The sequence below is a fragment of the Penicillium brevicompactum genome (assembly GCF_028827555.1).
Source record: "Penicillium brevicompactum strain IBT 35665 chromosome Unknown utg000006l_segment0_segment0, whole genome shotgun sequence".
In the NCBI taxonomy this organism is placed as follows: domain Eukaryota; kingdom Fungi; phylum Ascomycota; class Eurotiomycetes; order Eurotiales; family Aspergillaceae; genus Penicillium; species Penicillium brevicompactum.
In genome coordinates, this window is record NW_026623209.1 from 3,072,195 (window position 1) to 3,090,470 (window position 18,276).

General features: G+C 50.5%; 8 protein-coding genes across 8 annotated transcripts; 1 reads left to right on the forward strand and 7 right to left on the reverse strand.

Moving 5' to 3' along the window:
* Window positions 1-104: 104 nt before the first annotated feature.
* N7506_009367 (alpha/beta-hydrolase) lies at window positions 105-3,954 on the forward strand (the record flags this gene model as incomplete). The annotated part of the gene is made up of 5 exons (XM_056958660.1): window positions 105-901; window positions 949-1,078; window positions 2,031-2,794; window positions 2,851-3,091; window positions 3,142-3,954. 5 exons carry the CDS (start codon window positions 105-107, stop codon window positions 3,952-3,954), a joined length of 2,745 nt encoding a protein of 914 aa, XP_056808050.1.
* Window positions 3,955-4,083: 129 nt separating this feature from the next.
* Window positions 4,084-4,411, reverse strand: N7506_009368 (uncharacterized protein; the record flags this gene model as incomplete). Its single annotated transcript, XM_056958661.1, has 2 exons — window positions 4,084-4,337; window positions 4,393-4,411. 2 exons carry the CDS (start codon window positions 4,409-4,411, stop codon window positions 4,084-4,086), a joined length of 273 nt encoding a protein of 90 aa, XP_056808051.1.
* Window positions 4,412-5,059: 648 nt separating this feature from the next.
* On the reverse strand, window positions 5,060-6,577 carry N7506_009369 (uncharacterized protein; the record flags this gene model as incomplete). The annotated part of the gene is made up of 1 exon (XM_056958662.1): window positions 5,060-6,577. One exon carries the CDS (start codon window positions 6,575-6,577, stop codon window positions 5,060-5,062), a length of 1,518 nt encoding a protein of 505 aa, XP_056808052.1.
* Window positions 6,578-7,589: 1,012 nt separating this feature from the next.
* Window positions 7,590-9,081, reverse strand: rhgB (putative extracellular rhamnogalacturonase; the record flags this gene model as incomplete). Its single annotated transcript, XM_056958663.1, has 4 exons — window positions 7,590-8,065; window positions 8,115-8,316; window positions 8,366-8,404; window positions 8,455-9,081. The coding sequence occupies 4 exons, from the start codon at window positions 9,079-9,081 to the stop codon at window positions 7,590-7,592; spliced, it is 1,344 nt and encodes a 447-aa protein (XP_056808053.1).
* A 1,161-nt stretch (window positions 9,082-10,242) lies between these two features.
* On the reverse strand, window positions 10,243-10,790 carry N7506_009371 (uncharacterized protein; the record flags this gene model as incomplete). The annotated part of the gene is made up of 4 exons (XM_056958664.1): window positions 10,243-10,398; window positions 10,461-10,504; window positions 10,554-10,574; window positions 10,631-10,790. 4 exons carry the CDS (start codon window positions 10,788-10,790, stop codon window positions 10,243-10,245), a joined length of 381 nt encoding a protein of 126 aa, XP_056808054.1.
* A 513-nt stretch (window positions 10,791-11,303) lies between these two features.
* On the reverse strand, window positions 11,304-12,944 carry N7506_009372 (MFS transporter; the record flags this gene model as incomplete). Its single annotated transcript, XM_056958665.1, has 1 exon — window positions 11,304-12,944. One exon carries the CDS (start codon window positions 12,942-12,944, stop codon window positions 11,304-11,306), a length of 1,641 nt encoding a protein of 546 aa, XP_056808055.1.
* A 1,645-nt stretch (window positions 12,945-14,589) lies between these two features.
* On the reverse strand, window positions 14,590-15,669 carry N7506_009373 (ketopantoate reductase family protein; the record flags this gene model as incomplete). The annotated part of the gene is made up of 1 exon (XM_056958666.1): window positions 14,590-15,669. One exon carries the CDS (start codon window positions 15,667-15,669, stop codon window positions 14,590-14,592), a length of 1,080 nt encoding a protein of 359 aa, XP_056808056.1.
* Window positions 15,670-16,159: 490 nt separating this feature from the next.
* On the reverse strand, window positions 16,160-17,884 carry N7506_009374 (uncharacterized protein; the record flags this gene model as incomplete). Its single annotated transcript, XM_056958667.1, has 1 exon — window positions 16,160-17,884. One exon carries the CDS (start codon window positions 17,882-17,884, stop codon window positions 16,160-16,162), a length of 1,725 nt encoding a protein of 574 aa, XP_056808057.1.
* Window positions 17,885-18,276: the final 392 nt, after the last annotated feature.

Below are 18,276 nucleotides of genomic sequence, written 5' to 3' on the forward strand. Positions count from 1 at the left end.
ATCTAAATAGTCCTGGGTTTGATATATCATTAGAATCGCATTCCAATTGCAACCTTGGCAGAGCATCAAATCCATTTTGAAACGAGAGAGCGAATTTCCTCACTATGTGGCAATACTTCCTTTCCTCTAGCAAGCCAAAAGCAGAGCCCCCTCGCGCACTGCCAGCATCATGGTATCGCTCTGAGGCAATGTACCAGCTAGAGCGACGTGCAATTTTCTCCAAGCGGTGGTTGCTCCTCACTCATTCCAGCCGTTTCACCAAACCAGGAGACTACCTCGAATTTACAGTCGCCAACTTCTCCTTCTTCCTTATCCAAGACCGAGATGGCAACATCAACGGTTTCCACAATATCTGTCGTCACCGCGCCTTTCCTGTGATCCGATCTCGCTCCGGCACCGCCCCTATCCTCAGCTGCAAATACCACGGATGGTCCTACGGACTGAAAGGAAATCTGTCAAAGGCTCCTCGATTCGAAACTGTGCCTGATTTCGATAAGAGCAAACACTCCCTCTTTCCAGTCCACGTTCATGTCGACAAGGCGGGCTTTGTGTGGGTGAATCTACAAGCTGGAGAAACTGATGTGAAGTGGGAAGACGAATACGAGAATGTGGACGAGCAGCCCCGAATGCAAGATTTCGACTTCGCCGGCGAGTTCAAGTTCGATCATTATTGGGAAATGGAACTAGACGCCAATTGGAAAGGCGTGATTGAGAATTACAACGAATGCTACCATTGCGCGACCTCCCACCCGCTGATTAACGGTGTTTCGGATCTACCGCGATATCGGGTGGAGCCCAAGGCACAGTACATGGAGCACCACATCTTCAACAAAGAATCTGCTGATGGTCAATTTCGTCGTGCGATCACATACTTTTATCCCACCACCTCGGTGACAGTGACGTGAGTCCGCCATCGAAAAGTTGGTAAATGGAAACTAACATTTCCAGTGATAAATTCTTCTATATCCAGCGGATGATACCTGTATCTGCTACTTCGAGTAAGATCGAAAATGAGGTTTACCGCCATCGAGACGCTACCGATGAAGAGTTTGAAAATATCAACGCCTTCTATAGGCAGGTATTGGATGAAGACAAGGAGCTCTGTGTGGGAACACAGGAGAACCTCAGTGCTGGGGTATTTACTAATGGTGAATTACACCCTACGAAAGAGAAGGTAAGTCCCTTTCACTTTTCGGTATGTGGCATAAAATAACCAAATATTCAGGGCCCCATCCACTTTCAAAGGAACGTAAGACAAATGGTGATGGAGCACCGGCAGCGGGAGGAAAAGCAGTCGGGGGTGGAGATCTGGCCAGCAACGCCAAAGGTTGAATCTTCAGAAAATTTGGAAGAAGAGCAGAGGTTTTGTTCTGAGTTAGATGCCGCTAGCTGCATGTCAAAGCCTGAGTTGGCTTGGTAATTGGTTCCTTGGGTGTCCCGGGGTCCTTATAACGCTGCAAATAAAGCTTGATCAATGTACGGAGTATGGAGACCAAAGACGAACAAATGGATGCAAGGGGTATTTATTTTAGTTGTAGGTAACTTGGAAACTTCCAAGATACCACCTATCTCTGATTGTACCAATGCCTAATAAAACATTCAGCGGTGGTTCTATTCCAGCCCTGGAGAGTACAAACTACGAAGTATTCTCTCCCAAGATGGTATAGTTCGGACGGTGTGCAACCTCACCCGTGTCCAATGAAAGACATCTTCTTGACCCACTCAGGACCCACTTGAATGTCTCGGTGCATTCTGACTCATCCGATTTTCCTCCCCAGGTGCCTCCAAGGTCATAGATATTCCCGAGGTCTCACGCGATTTTTCAACTTCCCCTTCATCTACACACTCTAGCGCTCCAATTGAGTGATGTCTCCTCAAGTTGTGCCGTACGGCCGGTGGGAAAGCCCACTGAGCGCAAAGCAGTTATCCACGAGCAGTATTTCATTTCACGAAGTAGTTGTCGATGTCAGTCTCTTGGAGGGGTCGGGCCTTTTGACACAGTGACCATATTTACTAACTCTGCTCAGGAGCAAAGTGGTGCCATCTACGCTGTAGAATGCCGTCCTGCCGAAGATGGTCGTTTTGCAATTGTGCAGCATCTCAACGGGCAAACCCGAGATGTCCTACCCACGAACCTCAGTGCACATGCGACCGTGCAAGAGCTCGGCGGTGGCTCAATGGCCATACGCCCTGATGGAAAGATCATTTTCGCGGAAGGCAAGAGCTGTGACGTATACCTCCTTGACCCGGCGACTTCCACGGCTACTCGCGTGCATGCTGCCGTCGAAGGAATTCGTTATGGAGATTTCTGTATCCACCCTAAAGCACCTCAATGGGTTATCGCGATCAAGGAAGATCACCGTGATGCGACCCCGGAAACTCAGGCAACCCACGTTCACAATGTTCTAGTGGCAATTGATATTGAATCTGGCACTGAGACCACTATTGCTGAAGGGGATGATTTCTACTCACACCCCAAATTCGATTCAGAGGGCAAATATCTATCTTGGATTCAATGGTCTCACCCTGATATGCCGTGGACTGGGACTGTGCTATATGCTGCACAGTGGACCGGTTCCCTTCTGCAGAATACCACCCGCGTAGCAGGTGAAGCCCAGAAGGAGAGTATTGCTCAGCCAAAATGGGGTTTGGATGGAATGCTGTATTTCACCAGTGATCGTACTGGGCACTGGCAGTTGTACTCATTCAACGTCCATGACCATTCTGTGCGGCCACTTTTCTTCCCTACATTGGAGAGCTCGGACTTTGCCATCGCAGAATGGAAGCTTGGAAGGTATACTCTAACTCATCCCATTCAGAATGTACCGTCAAAAACTGATCATCAAATAGTTCCACATACGTCCCACTTGACGAGAAGACTGTTGTGGCGGCAGTTATCACCAACGCCTCTAGCAAGATCGTCATCATCGATACTTCTACTTCCACAGCCCGGGAGCTCGACCTGCCTTATGTTGACTTGGCGCAACCTGGAAACGGAGTATACCGCGTTTCCTCGAGCAGTTTTGCAGTTGTGGGTTCCACCAACGCCTCACCGCAGGAGCTAGGATTAGTCTCACTTGCACCCGACGGCGTAAAAAGAACTACACTTGCTTCGACTGCCTCCTTTGTTTTTTCCCCGAGTATGTTTCAACTGCGACCCATTTGACTGCTCCACAAAAGTACGGACCCCTTTGCGACGGCAATGTACACATGTTCTATTTCCCTCCTTGCAACCCTGGATTCGAGCCGGAACCAAATACACTGCCACCTGTCTTGACCTTCGTTCACGGTGGACCCAACGGATGTGTGACTCCGGCACTGAACCTCGAAATCCAATACTACACCACACGTGGCTTTGCTGTTTGCGCCGTCAATTATACCGGATCCACTGGGTTTGGCCGTGAGTACCGAGAGCGACTCTCAGGTTACTGGGGTATCGTTGATACCGCCGATGCTGTCAGCGCAGTTGATTATCTTGTGGAGAAGGGCTTGGTTAACAAATCCCGCGTGGGTATTTACGGAGGCAGCGCCGGCGGGTATCTTACTCTACAAGCATTGCATATGTATCCCGATGTTTGGGCAGCCGGCGTCAGCTCATACGGTATCAGTGATGTGAGGGCTCTGCAGGCTGATTCATACAAGTTCGAGAGTCAGGATGTGGATAGACTGTTGCTGAGCAAAACGGCAGTCGAGCAACGTGAGAGTGAACTCACAGAGCGGAGCCCGTGCAACCATGCCAAAAAGATGAAGGCGCCCTTGCTCTTGCTACAAGGGACGACCGATATGGTGGTCCCTGTGGCGCAGGCAAGGATCATGGCTGATGCGATGCATCGCGAGGGTCGGATTGCAGAAGTGGTTGAATTTGAGGGTGAAGGTCATGGATGGATTGGGAAAAAGGCTGTTTATGAATCTCTGCAGCGAAAGGGGGATTGGTGGGTTCGTTATTTGACCTGAGAAGTCAGGGATTGTGGGTGGATAGCTGAGATAAAACATCAAGAACGGTGATGTACATTCTGATTGTTAAAAGCACATAATAATTTCATAATACATGACATTCCATAATATCGAGGCGTTCCAGCGTTCTTAGTTGTTCAATCCCAAGGGGTTGTCGCCAGTCTGCTTCTGGCCCCCGACACTAGAGATTCCACTCTGGACACCTTGGCCGGCACTCTTTGCTGTGTTTCCGACGCCTTCAGTTGCACCAGAAACAGTCTGTCCAAGTCCTGATGTTGCGTTGCCAACAGTGGAACCCAGTCCGCCCACGGTGCTGCCCACTGTATTTGTGACGCCTCCGACCGTCTTTCCGAGCGTGTCTCCGAGGCCACCGAGAAGACCGGCTTGATAAGATCGTCAGGCTTAATGTTCATGAACTGGTTGGAAAAGCAGACTTACGGTTCTGTTCGTTGGACATATTGGAAATGTAATATGGATGATGTAGATTGGAGGATGGAGGTGTATGATGGTACTCAGGGGTCGTTTTGAATATTCAGGTAAAACTTGATTCGTATAGTGGTGTTTCTGAAAGGCTTCGCCATCTCCAGCCTTTATATACACGCCACAGCCCAAAACCGGTTACATGGAATGATATAATGGGTGCCACATGAGCAAGCCACAGACCTGTCAGGTGGATGCACAAGTCTTCAAATCGGAGATTGACGAATAAGACCCATGCGATTATAGCTGTCGATCCCTGTTGACAGCCACTTTCATCGCTCATCCAAAGTGGTATGCATCGATCTGACGTACAGTGGTTATTGATGACTCCGCCTGTTGCTTCATCTCAATCGCCATTGGACGGTCCCCTTCGCTTGCACTATAATTGTGGCTTGTTATTTTGTTCTACGAAGTGTTTTATATTAATTTGTGGCGAAGGGAGTGTATGAGTGGACAGGGTTTGTTGATGCGATCTTGAATTAGGGAGGTATGATGTCATTTCCATATATTCGATATTAAGTGCTTAGTGGAAATGATCTCATTTGAGACAGCATTGGGCAATGTGATAAATTATATCGAGTAGAAGTCTTCGACTTTGTAGATTCACCAAGGATTGTGATCGGAATTAGAGACTTGCTTTCCCCCGTGATTCAAACGGCATCAGGAGTGCAAGAAGTCCAGCAGCGATGAAAAGTGCACCGCTCACATAGACAGGAGCAGCTGTATTAAGATCGGCGAACATGGCAATAATCGGCGCCATTATACCGAAAATTCGATTGGCAGAAGCAGTCAAAGCGTTACCGGTACCTCGATCTTTGGTGAGGAAGATCTCGGGAGTGTATGCATAAAGCACAGCATACATGAGACTACTCATGAAGTTAAAGGCACAGTTCCATCCCAAGAGAGCATTGGAGGTGGTAGCTGTCGTTGAGGCCAGGAGAAAGGCGCCAGTCAACACTGTGGACAAGAACAGGGCACCCTTGCGGCCGATGCGTGGAAGTTCAACCAACACTCCACCAAGGAGACATCCTGGGATTCCCATTACTGCAATAATGAGAGAGTTGCGATAGGTGATATATGTTGATCCATCCCCGAATTCGGCACCACGGGACTGCTGAATGTATGGTAGAAAAGCATTGTAGAGGGGAAATCCTAGGCCGAGGAAAGCCCATATAAGAATGATCAACGTGGTGGCCCACGCCCGCTTAGGGGTATCGAAAAGGGCTCGAATGTGGTTAAGTCGGACTTTCTCAAGACGCTGACGGACAATGTTCGAGGTGCTGAAATGCTGCGAGGAACCTTGGTCCAGTTCATCCAACTCGCTTTGTGTTAGATCACAGGACTTCCCATTCCGCCGCGCGATCTCGTGGACGACTTCCACGGCTTCTTGGTTTCGCCCTTTCCCCATCAGGTACTTTGGTGATTCGAAAATTGTGAAAAAGAGGAATCGACTGAAGAACATGACCATCGCAAGTCCACCCATCGCAATCATGAAGTATCGCCAGCCCATGTTCTTCGCCTTGGTGCATCCTTCCTCGGAAGCGCAAGTCCGATACCCAAGCAGCGGCCACGCAATCAAGTTGGCTAGTACTTGGGCGAGTGCCCAGTCAATAGAGAGGATTGTCAATAAATACTGGTGGGATCCAGGTAGGAATTCGAGGAAGATAGCCGAATCAACAGGCAGGTTCCCACCAACACCGATCGACCACAGTGCGGCAAACGCGCATATTGCACCAAAATTAGGCGATCCAGCAGCAACAAGTCCAAACACCGCGGTAATTCCAATGGTCAGGTTGAAAGCCCATCGCCGACCGAAGATGTCGCACCCGAATCCCCAAAACACCGCCCCGATCAACAGGCCAATATTCTGCGCCAGGGTCAAGACCGGTGCTTTTCCAGGATTGAACTCAGCCGATACGGCTGGTAATATCAAGGACGTCACAATGGGCCAGAGATTATCACTCGCCCACCCAAATCCGATCACGACGAAAAGCTGCCATTGGTATCGACCCATCCCGATATCCTGGAACGCGCGATTCAGCACTTCGGCCTTGGCTTTGTAATTTGCGTCTCCATCGTGAGCAAGTGCTCGCTCCGTTGGGTTTGCAGGATCCGCCGCAGGGTCGGGCGATTTGGAGGTCATCTCGAAGGTGTTGTGGGAGGAGTGCGGAGGGACGATCTTATATCCCTGGCTCCGGGCTGTAACCTCACGTAAACTCGGAAAGTGCATATCGAAGAGCTCTCCACGTTTGAATGTCAGAGCATCGAATCAGATTCAACGTAAATAACCCCGATCAACTCTATCTGGTGGATTTTCTAGCTTGTCGGTCGTCCAATTGGTCCCTTTAATGGCGTGATCGCCCGGTCGTCTGGTGTCAGCCCTAGGCATTTACCCAATCGAGCCAGCATCTATAGAGTTTTTGGACCCCTCTTGTCAACATGCGATGGTGCCTGGAAGGATTGGAGAAATAGTGATGATTTATCGTTTGTCCGATCGAGCCGGAGGTCGAGCGCTCAGGGATTCGACCAGTCCGGAGCTTGCGGTTCGATCGATGTGGTAGATTCGGGGATGGCTCGCTTTGTTGTTTGGTCCTCCCTAAATGTCAGCCTCATGGTCGCGCAACCGTTGTGAGGCGTGAAGGGCAGCGCTGCGGTCAAGGGGTGATAGATTCCCCCAGATTATGACGTCACCTATTTCTGTTTGTCAACAACGTCCGCCGTCTCCGCGAAATTGTACTTTACCCTCTAACCACAGTCACAGCTCTATTTTGTGTCAATATAGCACATGGATCATGGATATTCATGTCAGTCATCATGCCAGCAGCGTGGTTGTGGATAAAAAATCCCGATAGACAGAGCTGGCCCCAGTCAACCTTGGAAGACAACAGCCGGCCCAGGGGTCAGATCTCCACTAGCCTGCGAAGCGATTTCTTCTCAGATTTCTCTTGCCACATCCAAGGACTCCTGGGTAACGAAAACGAGAGTAATACCCGTGGACGGTTTCAAAGCTGGGTATAATGCATACTATATTTTGCCAAGACTACACTGACATTGGGAGTATATATCTTGACGAAAGAGACCCCGGGAAGGCGACGTACGACATCGCAAGTCCAGCTCCCCCTTCTGCTCTATAATATTTCACATCCAAAGACAGCCTAAGATGACGTAGCCTGCGCTCCAGCAAGCGCGGAAGCAGGAGTAGCGCCAGGGTAGAACGAAGTCGGGATGGTAGGAATGGGAATTTCCGACGCAGTACCGAAGGCAGTGGCCAGGTCAGAAGCCATGGTAGCAGCAGAGTATCCGGAAGGCGCAGACTTGACGGTCTGAGTGGTGGTGTAGGAAGTGTAGTCATCACCATCCTTAAGACATGCGCCAGAGCCGTAGGCGCTCTCGCAGGTGTACCATTGGTAAGAGCCGGACTCGGTCCACATGGCGAAATCTTCAATGGTCATATCGGTGCAAGGCGCGCCGCTGGCGCACTTCACCTTGATGGGACCGCGCTGGGCGCCGTTTGCCTCGGTTCCCTTCCAGTTTTTGGCGGTCACGTTGGTGAGCTGGACGCCGTTGCCGGAGACTTCGCTCATGCTGCTCCAGGCACCATCGATATCGAGGGAGTAAGCGTTGCCGTGGCCTGTGAAAATTAGCCTTGACTTCCGGTATGCTTTTTGGGTGGACCTTACCAATGAAGTTCTCGAGAAGGACATTCTCGACATTGCCGCTGCCTCCGTTGCTCTTGATCATGTACATCTGGTTCGAATTCCAGGTGTAGATGTTGCGGTAGGTGATGTCGCTAACATCAACATCGGAGCCAAGGGAGCCCATGGCACAGCCACCACTCCAGTTGCAGTAGATGTTTTCGACTAGAATGTTCTTGGCGGGACTCTATGAGATTGTCAGTGATGTTTTGGAGCCATGAGTCCGAATATCATACCTTGACAGTAACACATTCGTCCTTGTTGGTGACCTCGACCTAAGATGGGTTAGCAAGGACCCTCGCAGACAGAAAGGGAAGAGACTGACATCGTGAATCCAAATGTTAGTGGACCAAACATCAATACCGTCCAAACCACCCTTATCACCACCACGGATAGCAAGGTTGTACACCTCACCATTCTCACAGGTATCCAGGGAGAAATGGAAAACGGGCGCATCCACAAGAGCAAGATCGTGAACCGAGAAATCAGTCACATCGTACAGTCTCAGAATCCGAGCTCCGCTGCTAGATCCCTCCTTGTGGTATTCATAACCATATCCTTGCACTGCACCCTTGGAGGTGGAACTGAACATCTCAAAGTCCTTGGTGTGCTCGACCATGATCATGTTTCCGCCATCGGTACCGGTTCGGTAAAGAATACCATCCAACTGGATAGCACAGCTGCTGCCACCTGACAGCTTCACCCAAGTCTCAAAGGCGTAGTCACCGGAAGGAATGTAGACGACACCGCCGTCCTTGCAGTCATCCCAGGCAGAGCTGATAGCCGCACCGACATCAGTCGATTTGTCGGCCTTAGCACCATAATCCAAGACGTTGCAAATCTTGGTGTTGGATTTCGCAGAGACGGAGGTTGTAGGCCCCACAGACCCGCTGAGATAGGCACTCGCAAGCAATGGCGCCAGGCCGACTGCAATTGCGGAAGAGAAGTACATAGTGAAGAAAATTGGAATTATATAACGAAAGAAAAAAAGAATGAAACAAAGCGAAAGAATGGACCAAAGGAATGGACTGGAGAAGTCAATCAGATACGCGAAGAGCCTTGAACTATATAGCGCCCCTGACAGGACCCAGCCCTGGACTATACTCCAAACACTCTTATACTGGATGAGCTATTTCCGAAGCGATAGCCGAGCCTTGTGGGTGTCCAGACTACTTAACGCCAAATTGACGAACCGCTCCACGCGACTATATTATACCTCGGGACCACATAGCGTCCTAGTTGTACGCTTAAAACAAGTGAGGGAGCGTATGAAGACCTGTACCCCATATATTAGACCGAGCTGCGGCATGGACAGACACGAGGTGTCGGGAGGGCGGGAATAGTCTGTTGGATCGTTTCGAATTCGAAGGGGCGGAACGTGTGCTTGTTAATTAAACGGCGACGCTAACGGCTGTTCTCAAACACATCCTTTCCCTTTTGTCTTTAGCATCTGCAAGTAGTTGTTTCAACGCTCAATCTATATTCAGATGGAGCTTGCCCCTGGCTTTTGCATATAGCCATTTTGCCATCTTACCCAGTCTCCGTAATGATTGGTGAATACCAGCCAGCCCTTGGTCTTTTTAGCTTAAGCTTAAAACGTTATTGGTGTCGCTTAAAGTTTGGTGATCTTATCTCTCAAAGTACAGAACGTCACAATAGTCTACGTTTAATGGTTGTGCATGTGCTGAAGTTGATTCATGTGTTAAGGCATAGGTAATGACTACAAAGGAAAAGGAATCGGTCATATGGACGGAGGTAAGATCCACAGCTGCATAAATGCTCTAGTAGAATCCTCCCGTGCGATAGATTCTACGGTTGCATATCGGCAAAGCAACGTACGAGGGGTGCCGATCTTTAAGAGCAGCCATGGAGGACTGATTGATCTCGGCAACAGTCCAATCTACAAGCCCTGGTCAAAGATCCAATGTCTGAATTATCCCATTTAAGGGTGCAAGCGAAATCTAAGCTAAAGGCTGGCTAGCTGAACTAGCCAGTTGTAGTCTGACAGCAAGCAATCATTTCCTTGCGAAAGAACCCCCAGCTATAGTCGCAGCAACAGTACATCACAAATCACGTTTTCAGTCACTCCATTCTCTGATACTAAGAAAACATCTTAGATCATGAGACGCTCGACCTGGTTCTTGATGGCCTGGATCTGGGCGGACAGATCACTGGCGTCGTTGGTGGTGATGGAAACGGCGATGACGGGGCGAGAGACACCGGTGGCACGGCCAAGAGCCATCTTGCTGGGGACGTAGACGTAGGGAACCTGATTTCGGATTAGTCTGCGAATCAAATAATGGGCGGTGTCGCTTGTGGATTGCTACTCACGTTCTTGTCCTCAGCGAGGAGGGGCAGGTGGAGGACGATAGCCACTGTGACATGGTTAGAGCTTGTTCGGGGTTGGCAAATATGCCTACTTACGAGGAGCGGTATCGGCGGCCACTGCGAGATATGGTTAGAATTGAAGCTCTGAATTCATGGTTTGGATTTTGACTCACTGATGACGATCTCGGAGGTACCACGGTTCAGGGACTTGGTGCACTCGTTGGCGCCCTTCTTGATCTGCTTGTAGTGGCTGGCTTGCTGGACAAGGTCGAGGAGAGACTGGGAGAGGGTCTCATCGGCGATGGGGAACGCCGCGGAAGTATCTTCGGCCATTGCTGCGGTGGGGGGAGATTCGAATCGAAGGGGACTTGTAAATGAATTCAAACACCAAATCTTTGAAAGAAATGGCTCACTCGAGGATCACGGCCGTGTAAAATAGACGGATTAAATGTGGGATGAGAACGTTGCTGAAGACCGAATTAGGCTTCATGATCGTGGAGCAAGAAATTTATCGCTTCACCGCCCTTTCAAACTGCCGCATGGGATTTCTGCCAGCGGGCGACTGGGGCTCTCACCGCCTTCGTGTGGTTGGTCAGTCACTTTTTCGGCCAGATCGGGCAGGCTTGGTTGATGCCAAATCCGTCAGGCCACATTATTCGCCAGAGTTTGGTTGTTTGCATGTTTTGCTCCATACATTTTACATTTTACATTTTACATTTGGAAGATTTTCAAAGATGCTCAAGGTCATGTCTTTCGCTAAATATGCTATAAGGCTTCTAGCCTCTATGTACAATCATCAAAACATATGCGACGCAGCGCCAAATTTCGCAGAAAATGCAACAAAATTTACTCCGTGCCATTGACGGTGGCACTGGCGAGTCTGGACCGTGCGCGCAGCGCAGGACCGTATTTGTACAAGACGAAGGGAATAAAGGTCAAAAGAGTTGCGATCAAAGCCAGCAACAATCCTGCGTACTGACTGCCCAGGTTGTGGAAGAACTGGGAGGCGAACAAGGGTGACACGGCACCGAGGGTGTTACGCATGAAACCCTGACCGGCAATGGCGGAGGAAGAGTGTTCGCCGTAGCAGTCGGAGGTGTAACTGTAGCAGGACTCGAAGATGAAGAAGATACCGATGGTGATCAAGGCGAGACCGATGACAGGTCCAATCCAGTGGAGGCCCTTGTATTGGGTGAAGCTGTAGATGAACAGACCAATGGGCAGCCAGACGGCTCCGAAGAGGGCTCCGTAGAGACGGGCCTCGGGAGAGACCTCGTGGCCGGGATCATGGGTGAGGGACTTGTACTTGCGAATCTGGAGGAAGTTCAAGCCGAAACCGATGGTGGTACCGAGGCAGAGGGAGATGTAGGGGAGACCGGAGACACCTTCGTTCCAGCCGCGCTTCTCCTGGAAAGTGATGGGGATCACGGACAGGAAAAGGAAGGTCAGGAACCAGGCGAAGGAAATCCAGAGACCGAAGGCGAAGACGACGGGCTCGGTGAAGAGCATCTTAACAGCCTTGACGGAGGAGTTGTGGAGCATGTGCTTGATACCGGGAGCCTCGATATCGTTGTGGGTAACAAAGCGCTCGTCGCCGGTAGCCTGGCGGATCTTCTTCGCACGCTTGGAAAGGCAGACACTGCCACGGGTCTCGGGAAGGCAGAAGGCAATGACAATACCCAGGGGAATGTTGGCCAGACCCTGGATACCCTCGAGCCAGCGCCAGCCAAGAGCCTGGTCGATGAATCCGGCGTAGATGGGGGCACCGACTGTGCCGAGAATGGCGATGAAGGAGAAGCAAGCCATGGGGATGGCACGGTGCTCAGGGGTGTACATATCGCCGAAAGTACCACCGACGAGGATAGTACCGACACAACCGAACAGACCGAGAAGGGAACGGCACACGAGGATGGTGGCGATGTTCTTACCGAGAGCAAGACCGATGAACATCAAGCAGAAGCAGATGTAGGCACCGACATAGATAACACGGCGACCGGCCAACTCACAGAATGGAGCAAGGAAAAGAGGAGCCAGAGCACAGGTGAAGTTGAAGCAGAACAGACCGAGCTGGCCGATTTCGGTGGAGGTGTGAAGTTCTGTGACCATCTTGCTGATACCGGAACTGTATGCAGTTGTAGCGAGACCGATGAAGAGGGTCATCATGCAAAGCTGGGTTGCAATGAATGCCTTTCTGCCTCCACTCCAGTTAAAGGGGTTTTCCTTATCTCCTTCGACGAACTCGAGGACAATAAATTGCTGGCCATTGTGTTCCTTGGGTTTCGTGGCGGTCAGAGGGAGATCGACGTCGACTTCTTGCAGGAGGCTGCTATCGTATTCTTGGGATTGTTCATCTGAAAGTGCATTACGGAACTTTCCTCCGACGATGAGGCCCTTGTTGGTGCGTTGTTGTGTTGGGACACTGTCTTCTGAAGGGACATTCTCATTGTGAGAAGCCGAGACCGGCTGGGGGTTCTTATTGGCCTTCATAGTGAATGATATGAATATATGTGCCAAGAAAGGTGAAGGTTGAAAACAAGACAGATCCTGGACTATGGGGGAAGTCGAGGTTCATATATAATTTTTCTACCCTTCTTCGTCCGAGCCGGGAATCCGTCCTTGGTACGTCATGCTCCGGACTCCAGAATTTGCTGAGAACCGGGGCTGCGGGATTATACGGAGAGTGGAGAAGAGCATTTCAGGGCATATCCTTCGAGAAAAGTGCCAGGCCAAAACCTCGTTCGATCAATCGATGAGTTGGAGTAAGAAAAAGTGGGGACGGAGAACCAAACAACGTCTCGTGCCTGAACGCTGTTTTCACGCCTTCCTATCAGAGTAGTCGACGTCCGCCAGTTCACTTTGTTCCCCTTTCATGTGTATACCTAAACCTCCCCTTTCTTATCCCCCATCTTCTACTCCAGATTAACCCTCAGTATGGGGATTGCTGGGCCGTATTCGAACTCTCACGCACAGTGCCAAGTGGACCAAATCAAATTTTCAACGAATGGTCTCTAGAAGTGGAACGCCACACCTGTATGGAATGATTCAGGCTTCGGAGGGGATCCGTGAAAAACTGAGATATCCCCGATGATGGACCGAAGATCTTCCCGAGCCGATGCAATATGATTGGCTTTCCGCTCTTATGTACGGACTCGGCATGCCGCTCTTTCCTCGGCGGTCCCGCGCCTCCGACAGCTATCGAACGTGGTGCTCAGCATGTTTAAGAAAATGGGGTGACTGGTTTCACATCGGGCAAGTTGTGGCAGGCTTCTTGTGGTGTGATTTTGAGTGACCTTGCTACTGTTTACAGGCAAATCGGAAGAGTAGTATGTACGAAATAAAGTTTTTCTTCGGATGCCCACCCCGAGAAATTTTCCCCTGTGAAGTTCCCGGTGAGGCCGACCACGAGCAGAAACCCCGAAGTTGACCCCGAAGTTGATCCCGAACTTATGGTTGGTCGGCTGATCCTCGGCGGTCCACCCTCGAGATGAACGATCACTTCCAATTATATCGTGTGCCTGGATGTTTTGGGTTTGTCCGTTCGGCCTTCCCCCAACGGCATAATTGCATCCCACGTCCTAATGACTGGGGTCCCCGACAGTTTCAGTTCACTAGGGATTATCCTCCACTGTTAGATGCCGATACGTCTGCCATGGGGCCCCGGGGAGCTCGAAATGGAATTCGCCGACGAATAAAGAGCTTTCAAGTTCTTCACCTACTTTCATTGGCCTCGTGAGGCTTACTATTGACCCAGTTATATTGTCGGGGGTTGTTCTGTTTTTGATTAAATCTCGACGTGTCTGGCCCCAGACTAGCCCTTGCTCCTCGTATAGTAGAGCGTTCCCCAACAATACTTCCCCGGCTTCTTCCGCCTCTGCATGATCACAAGGTCAATCCGGCTTTTCATTTTCCCCATGGTGTATAATCTGATGCTTCTGAGGCATTTAATGTACATCCCTTCGTCACACGTTTTATGCGGGCGGTCCCGCTGCCAGCGAAGCTGTTTTTGCCACCCAGATATCAAACATGCTTACTCGTACAATGTGTCGATCTGACGTTTGGGAAATGTGGGCTTAAACAACAGCATCTCACACGAATCTTAAATCCCGCAATGACCTGCCAAAACAAACATTCTCTAACTTTGGTTCCGTGTCGTAACTTTCGCGACCAGTTCCCCATTGATAGGCGTAGGCACACCGACCTCCTTCCCCCTCTTTACCCAATAGCCATTCATGAACTCAATTTCCGTTTCGCGGCCTGCGCGCATGTCCCACACCATGGAACACGTTGTGTGAAATGTCTTGTCAATGATTGCATTGACGGTCGCCTCGAGTCTATCCACGGCAAACCGATCCCTCAGATTCTCCACATGCTGTAATTCCGGTAGCGAGCAAACCACGTTGGAGATTTCCTGCAAAATTGCACGCCGCGTCTCGGGTATAGTGAATAAGAAGCCATTCTCCGCATCATTCAGTGCGCATAATGGATTGCAGAATGCATTCACTGCTAACTTTTCCAACTGTATTTGGAACACATCGGTGTACTCGTAGGCGGTGGCATTCAACCGTGGAGATAAGGGAAGCGCGCCGAGCAAATAGTTTGACTCTAGAGTTTCTTGGCCAACGTCTGGATTCGGGACGAGCCCAAGCGATGTCGCTGCAAACCCGGTGTGAATTATATCAAAAGACTTTCGGAGCGTGACGCCATGGGAGATGACACCGACGATATACTTTGGGCGCTCGGTGGGATGAGGGAAAAGCTGGGCGTTGACCCTGTCGATCATCCCGCATCCATTTTGGAGAAAGAGAATGGTCGATTGCGGGGACAATCGGTGTTTCAGTTGCTCAAGCGCTGCAGCTGTTTGGGTTGCCTTCACGGCAACTATGAGGTTCTTGATCGTGCCCGCTTCTGGGGACCCATCGTTGGCTGCTTCTGCGCCTGAGTACCAATGACCGCCCCGAAACACCTCTAGATCGTGTCCCTTATAATCCAATCGTTGACCTTCACGGGTCTCGAGTGAAACTTGGCTTCCATTGTCACGATATGCGTCGAGGAGGGATGGTCGATGGCAAAGCAAGGTCACAGACGGCGGATTTGAAATTTCGGAGAGCGAGTGTGCAGCAAATGTTCCAATGCTTCCTAAACCCAGGACATGCACTCGGGGTCTCGAAGTGTCACCATGAGTGCCGCTCAGGTGGCGTATATATCCTGGCATGTTGCGACGTAGCAAGGCAGTACGACAGTGGGCGAGGAAGGCGTGCATCCGGTCAACGTCCCCCAGGTATACAATTCTGTCGCGTCTTTATACCCATTGATCGAATTGAAAGACATAGTCGATAGAGACATCAAATTTCGCCATGGTCTGTCACCAAAGAGGCTCCTTTCGCGCCCTACGCCTTGGACCCACTTTTATCCGACGAGAGAAAAGCGCAGGCGGAGAAGTTGTCAAGCATACTTCTAGCACTCGCATTCGTCAGGCAGTCAAAATAACCACAGAATCTGCCCTTTTCCTATGGAATATTGAATGATCGAATTCATTTGGCTCGCGAAAAGAGGTGAGTGAACCTTGGGAAAGTGGCCGATCCGGGACCCACACCCGCGCCCTAGGGAGTTAACCTTATTTGCGACGCCACCCGCTTATTTCACTCTTCGCCAAGAAACCCGAAATGAGATCATCAGCGGGATTCCTGGGTGTGAAAAAAAAATCACAAACTCTGTGCCGGTTGATCGCTTGGCTCGGGCAGGCAGTGCAGTTGCCGGAATGCCGAAAGCCATTGTCCATTGTCTGCGACTGTCTGGTTCCAGTTGTCTTCGCAGTCATAAAGTAGTCTTCTTGCCACCCGCTGGAACATATCATCTGTAGGGACAATACCTTGTTTCATCTGATCTTGGGCGTAGCGACTTAAATGCATTGTCAAAATTTGCGCAAACGAGCTTATCTCGGACTGTGATGTGAAGCTCTCTGGAAGTGACTGGAGGGGTTGTTGTGGCTCTGCTGGTTCGTGTCCCATTCCGGCATTCGAAGAGATTTGGAAGAAGTGATCTCGAGTGCGTGAGTCGGTCGCGGAGAATGGTACCATGCTAGTGGATTCGACTCCGATGAGATATGGCGATAGTGCGTGCGTCACTTGTGCAGCGATAGAAGGCGGGAAGTCATGCTCGCCATACCAATCGCGCATGGTCAATCCTTGCTTGTAATGGGCGGCAATGTGGTCGGTTCTCTCTTCCCAGCTGTTCATTGTTTGGTCGCAAAACCCACAACGCGATGTAAATGCTGGCGTTTCAACTTTCCAGTCATCGATGAGAGGCATGATTTGGAGTTCATGCACCAGTCGTAGATGTTGTACCAGGTGGTCTTTCCGACGGAAGACACGAGGCTCTGTAGAGTCCCCATGACAGCTCTTATGATTGTGCGATTCAAGATGCTCCGCATTGGGCTCCAAAGCATGACAATATGCACAGTGGGAGCGTTGAGTGGTCATGGAAAAGACAGCTCCTCCAAAGGGTGCGCAAATCCATGCCTCTAGGTTCAAATGCAACGACTTTTCGTGTCGCGCCCAGTCATACTTGCTCTTGAAGCGATCACAGCAGAATGTGCAGCAGAAAATCCGACGCTCTTCCTTTCCAGCCTTATTTTGTCGCGGCTTCGTAACTCGTGTTCGAGATCTCCGTGGACGCAATGAAGTCGAATTTTTAGATGACCCAGAGCCAGAGTTTTCTGACTGTATGGAGTTCCGGGAAGATTTGCTAGCGCCGCTCTCACCACTGGTTGAGGAAGGCGCGTTTCGATATCCTTGAAATGCGTCTGCTGGATGCCCCGGGGCTTCACTCTCATCGTTGCCGGCTCCATTGTAGTCTGTACGGCTTTGCCCTTCACTCGACTCGATAGCATCAATGATAGCTGAAATAGACGCTGGCTCGTCCTCCGGTGGAGAGTCTTGCCATCGCTGCATTGGATCCGGCGTGTCGTGGGCCCGGGGCCTTGGCGAAATGAGCACTGGAGGGGTAGATTGTCCCAGCCGCCGAGTTGAGTAGCGGCTTCGGCGTCGAGGCAAGCCTGGGACATCATTCCTGATCTCTGTCCGAGATCTATTCCAGGAATGCTGCGTTCCGGTGCTGGAAAACTCAGATCTGCTTTTGTTGGACACAGGGTTCTGATGATCCAAGGTTTCCGCCATGGGCCAAAAACCACCAGAGTCGAGTGGACTATCAAAGACCCCAAGCTTTGGGTGAAACACTGGCCCTTCATTTAATCCAATTGATTCTGTGTCTTCGTAGAGCCCGGCAGCAAGAGATGAGAGATCTGCATTGCTGGCCGAGGTGGTCTGCTCTGGGGCAGATTCCAAATCGGGAGTGGTGACAGATGCATCAAGCAAATTAGTCTGCAGCTCCGGGGAAAAGTCTTCGAGCCATTTCCACTCTGAATCCATGTTGACTATCCAATTTGATTAGTTCAAACGCAACACTTGCAGCGAGACGTGACTCACACTCTGCGTCACCACCCGACACGTCAGATGGCTTGGAAGATAAGTGCTCAGGAAGCGAGTTTTCTCCGTGCAGGAATGGATCCATTCTACTTGTGGTGATCTTTTGCCCAGAATTGAAGGAAGTATTGGACATGGCACCTCGGCAGGCGAAATGACGGCCTTCGCGCAGATTACATAATAGACCCGGGGCCCCGGGCCGATCTACAAGGACAACCGTGTGCAAAGCACCAATCCTTTCAGTCTAACTCGCTTCTCAGGCGGTCGTGGGAAAGTCGTGCAGATATGCCAGAGGGTTTTACAATTGTCGTCGTACAATTCTGTTAGCACAATTTATT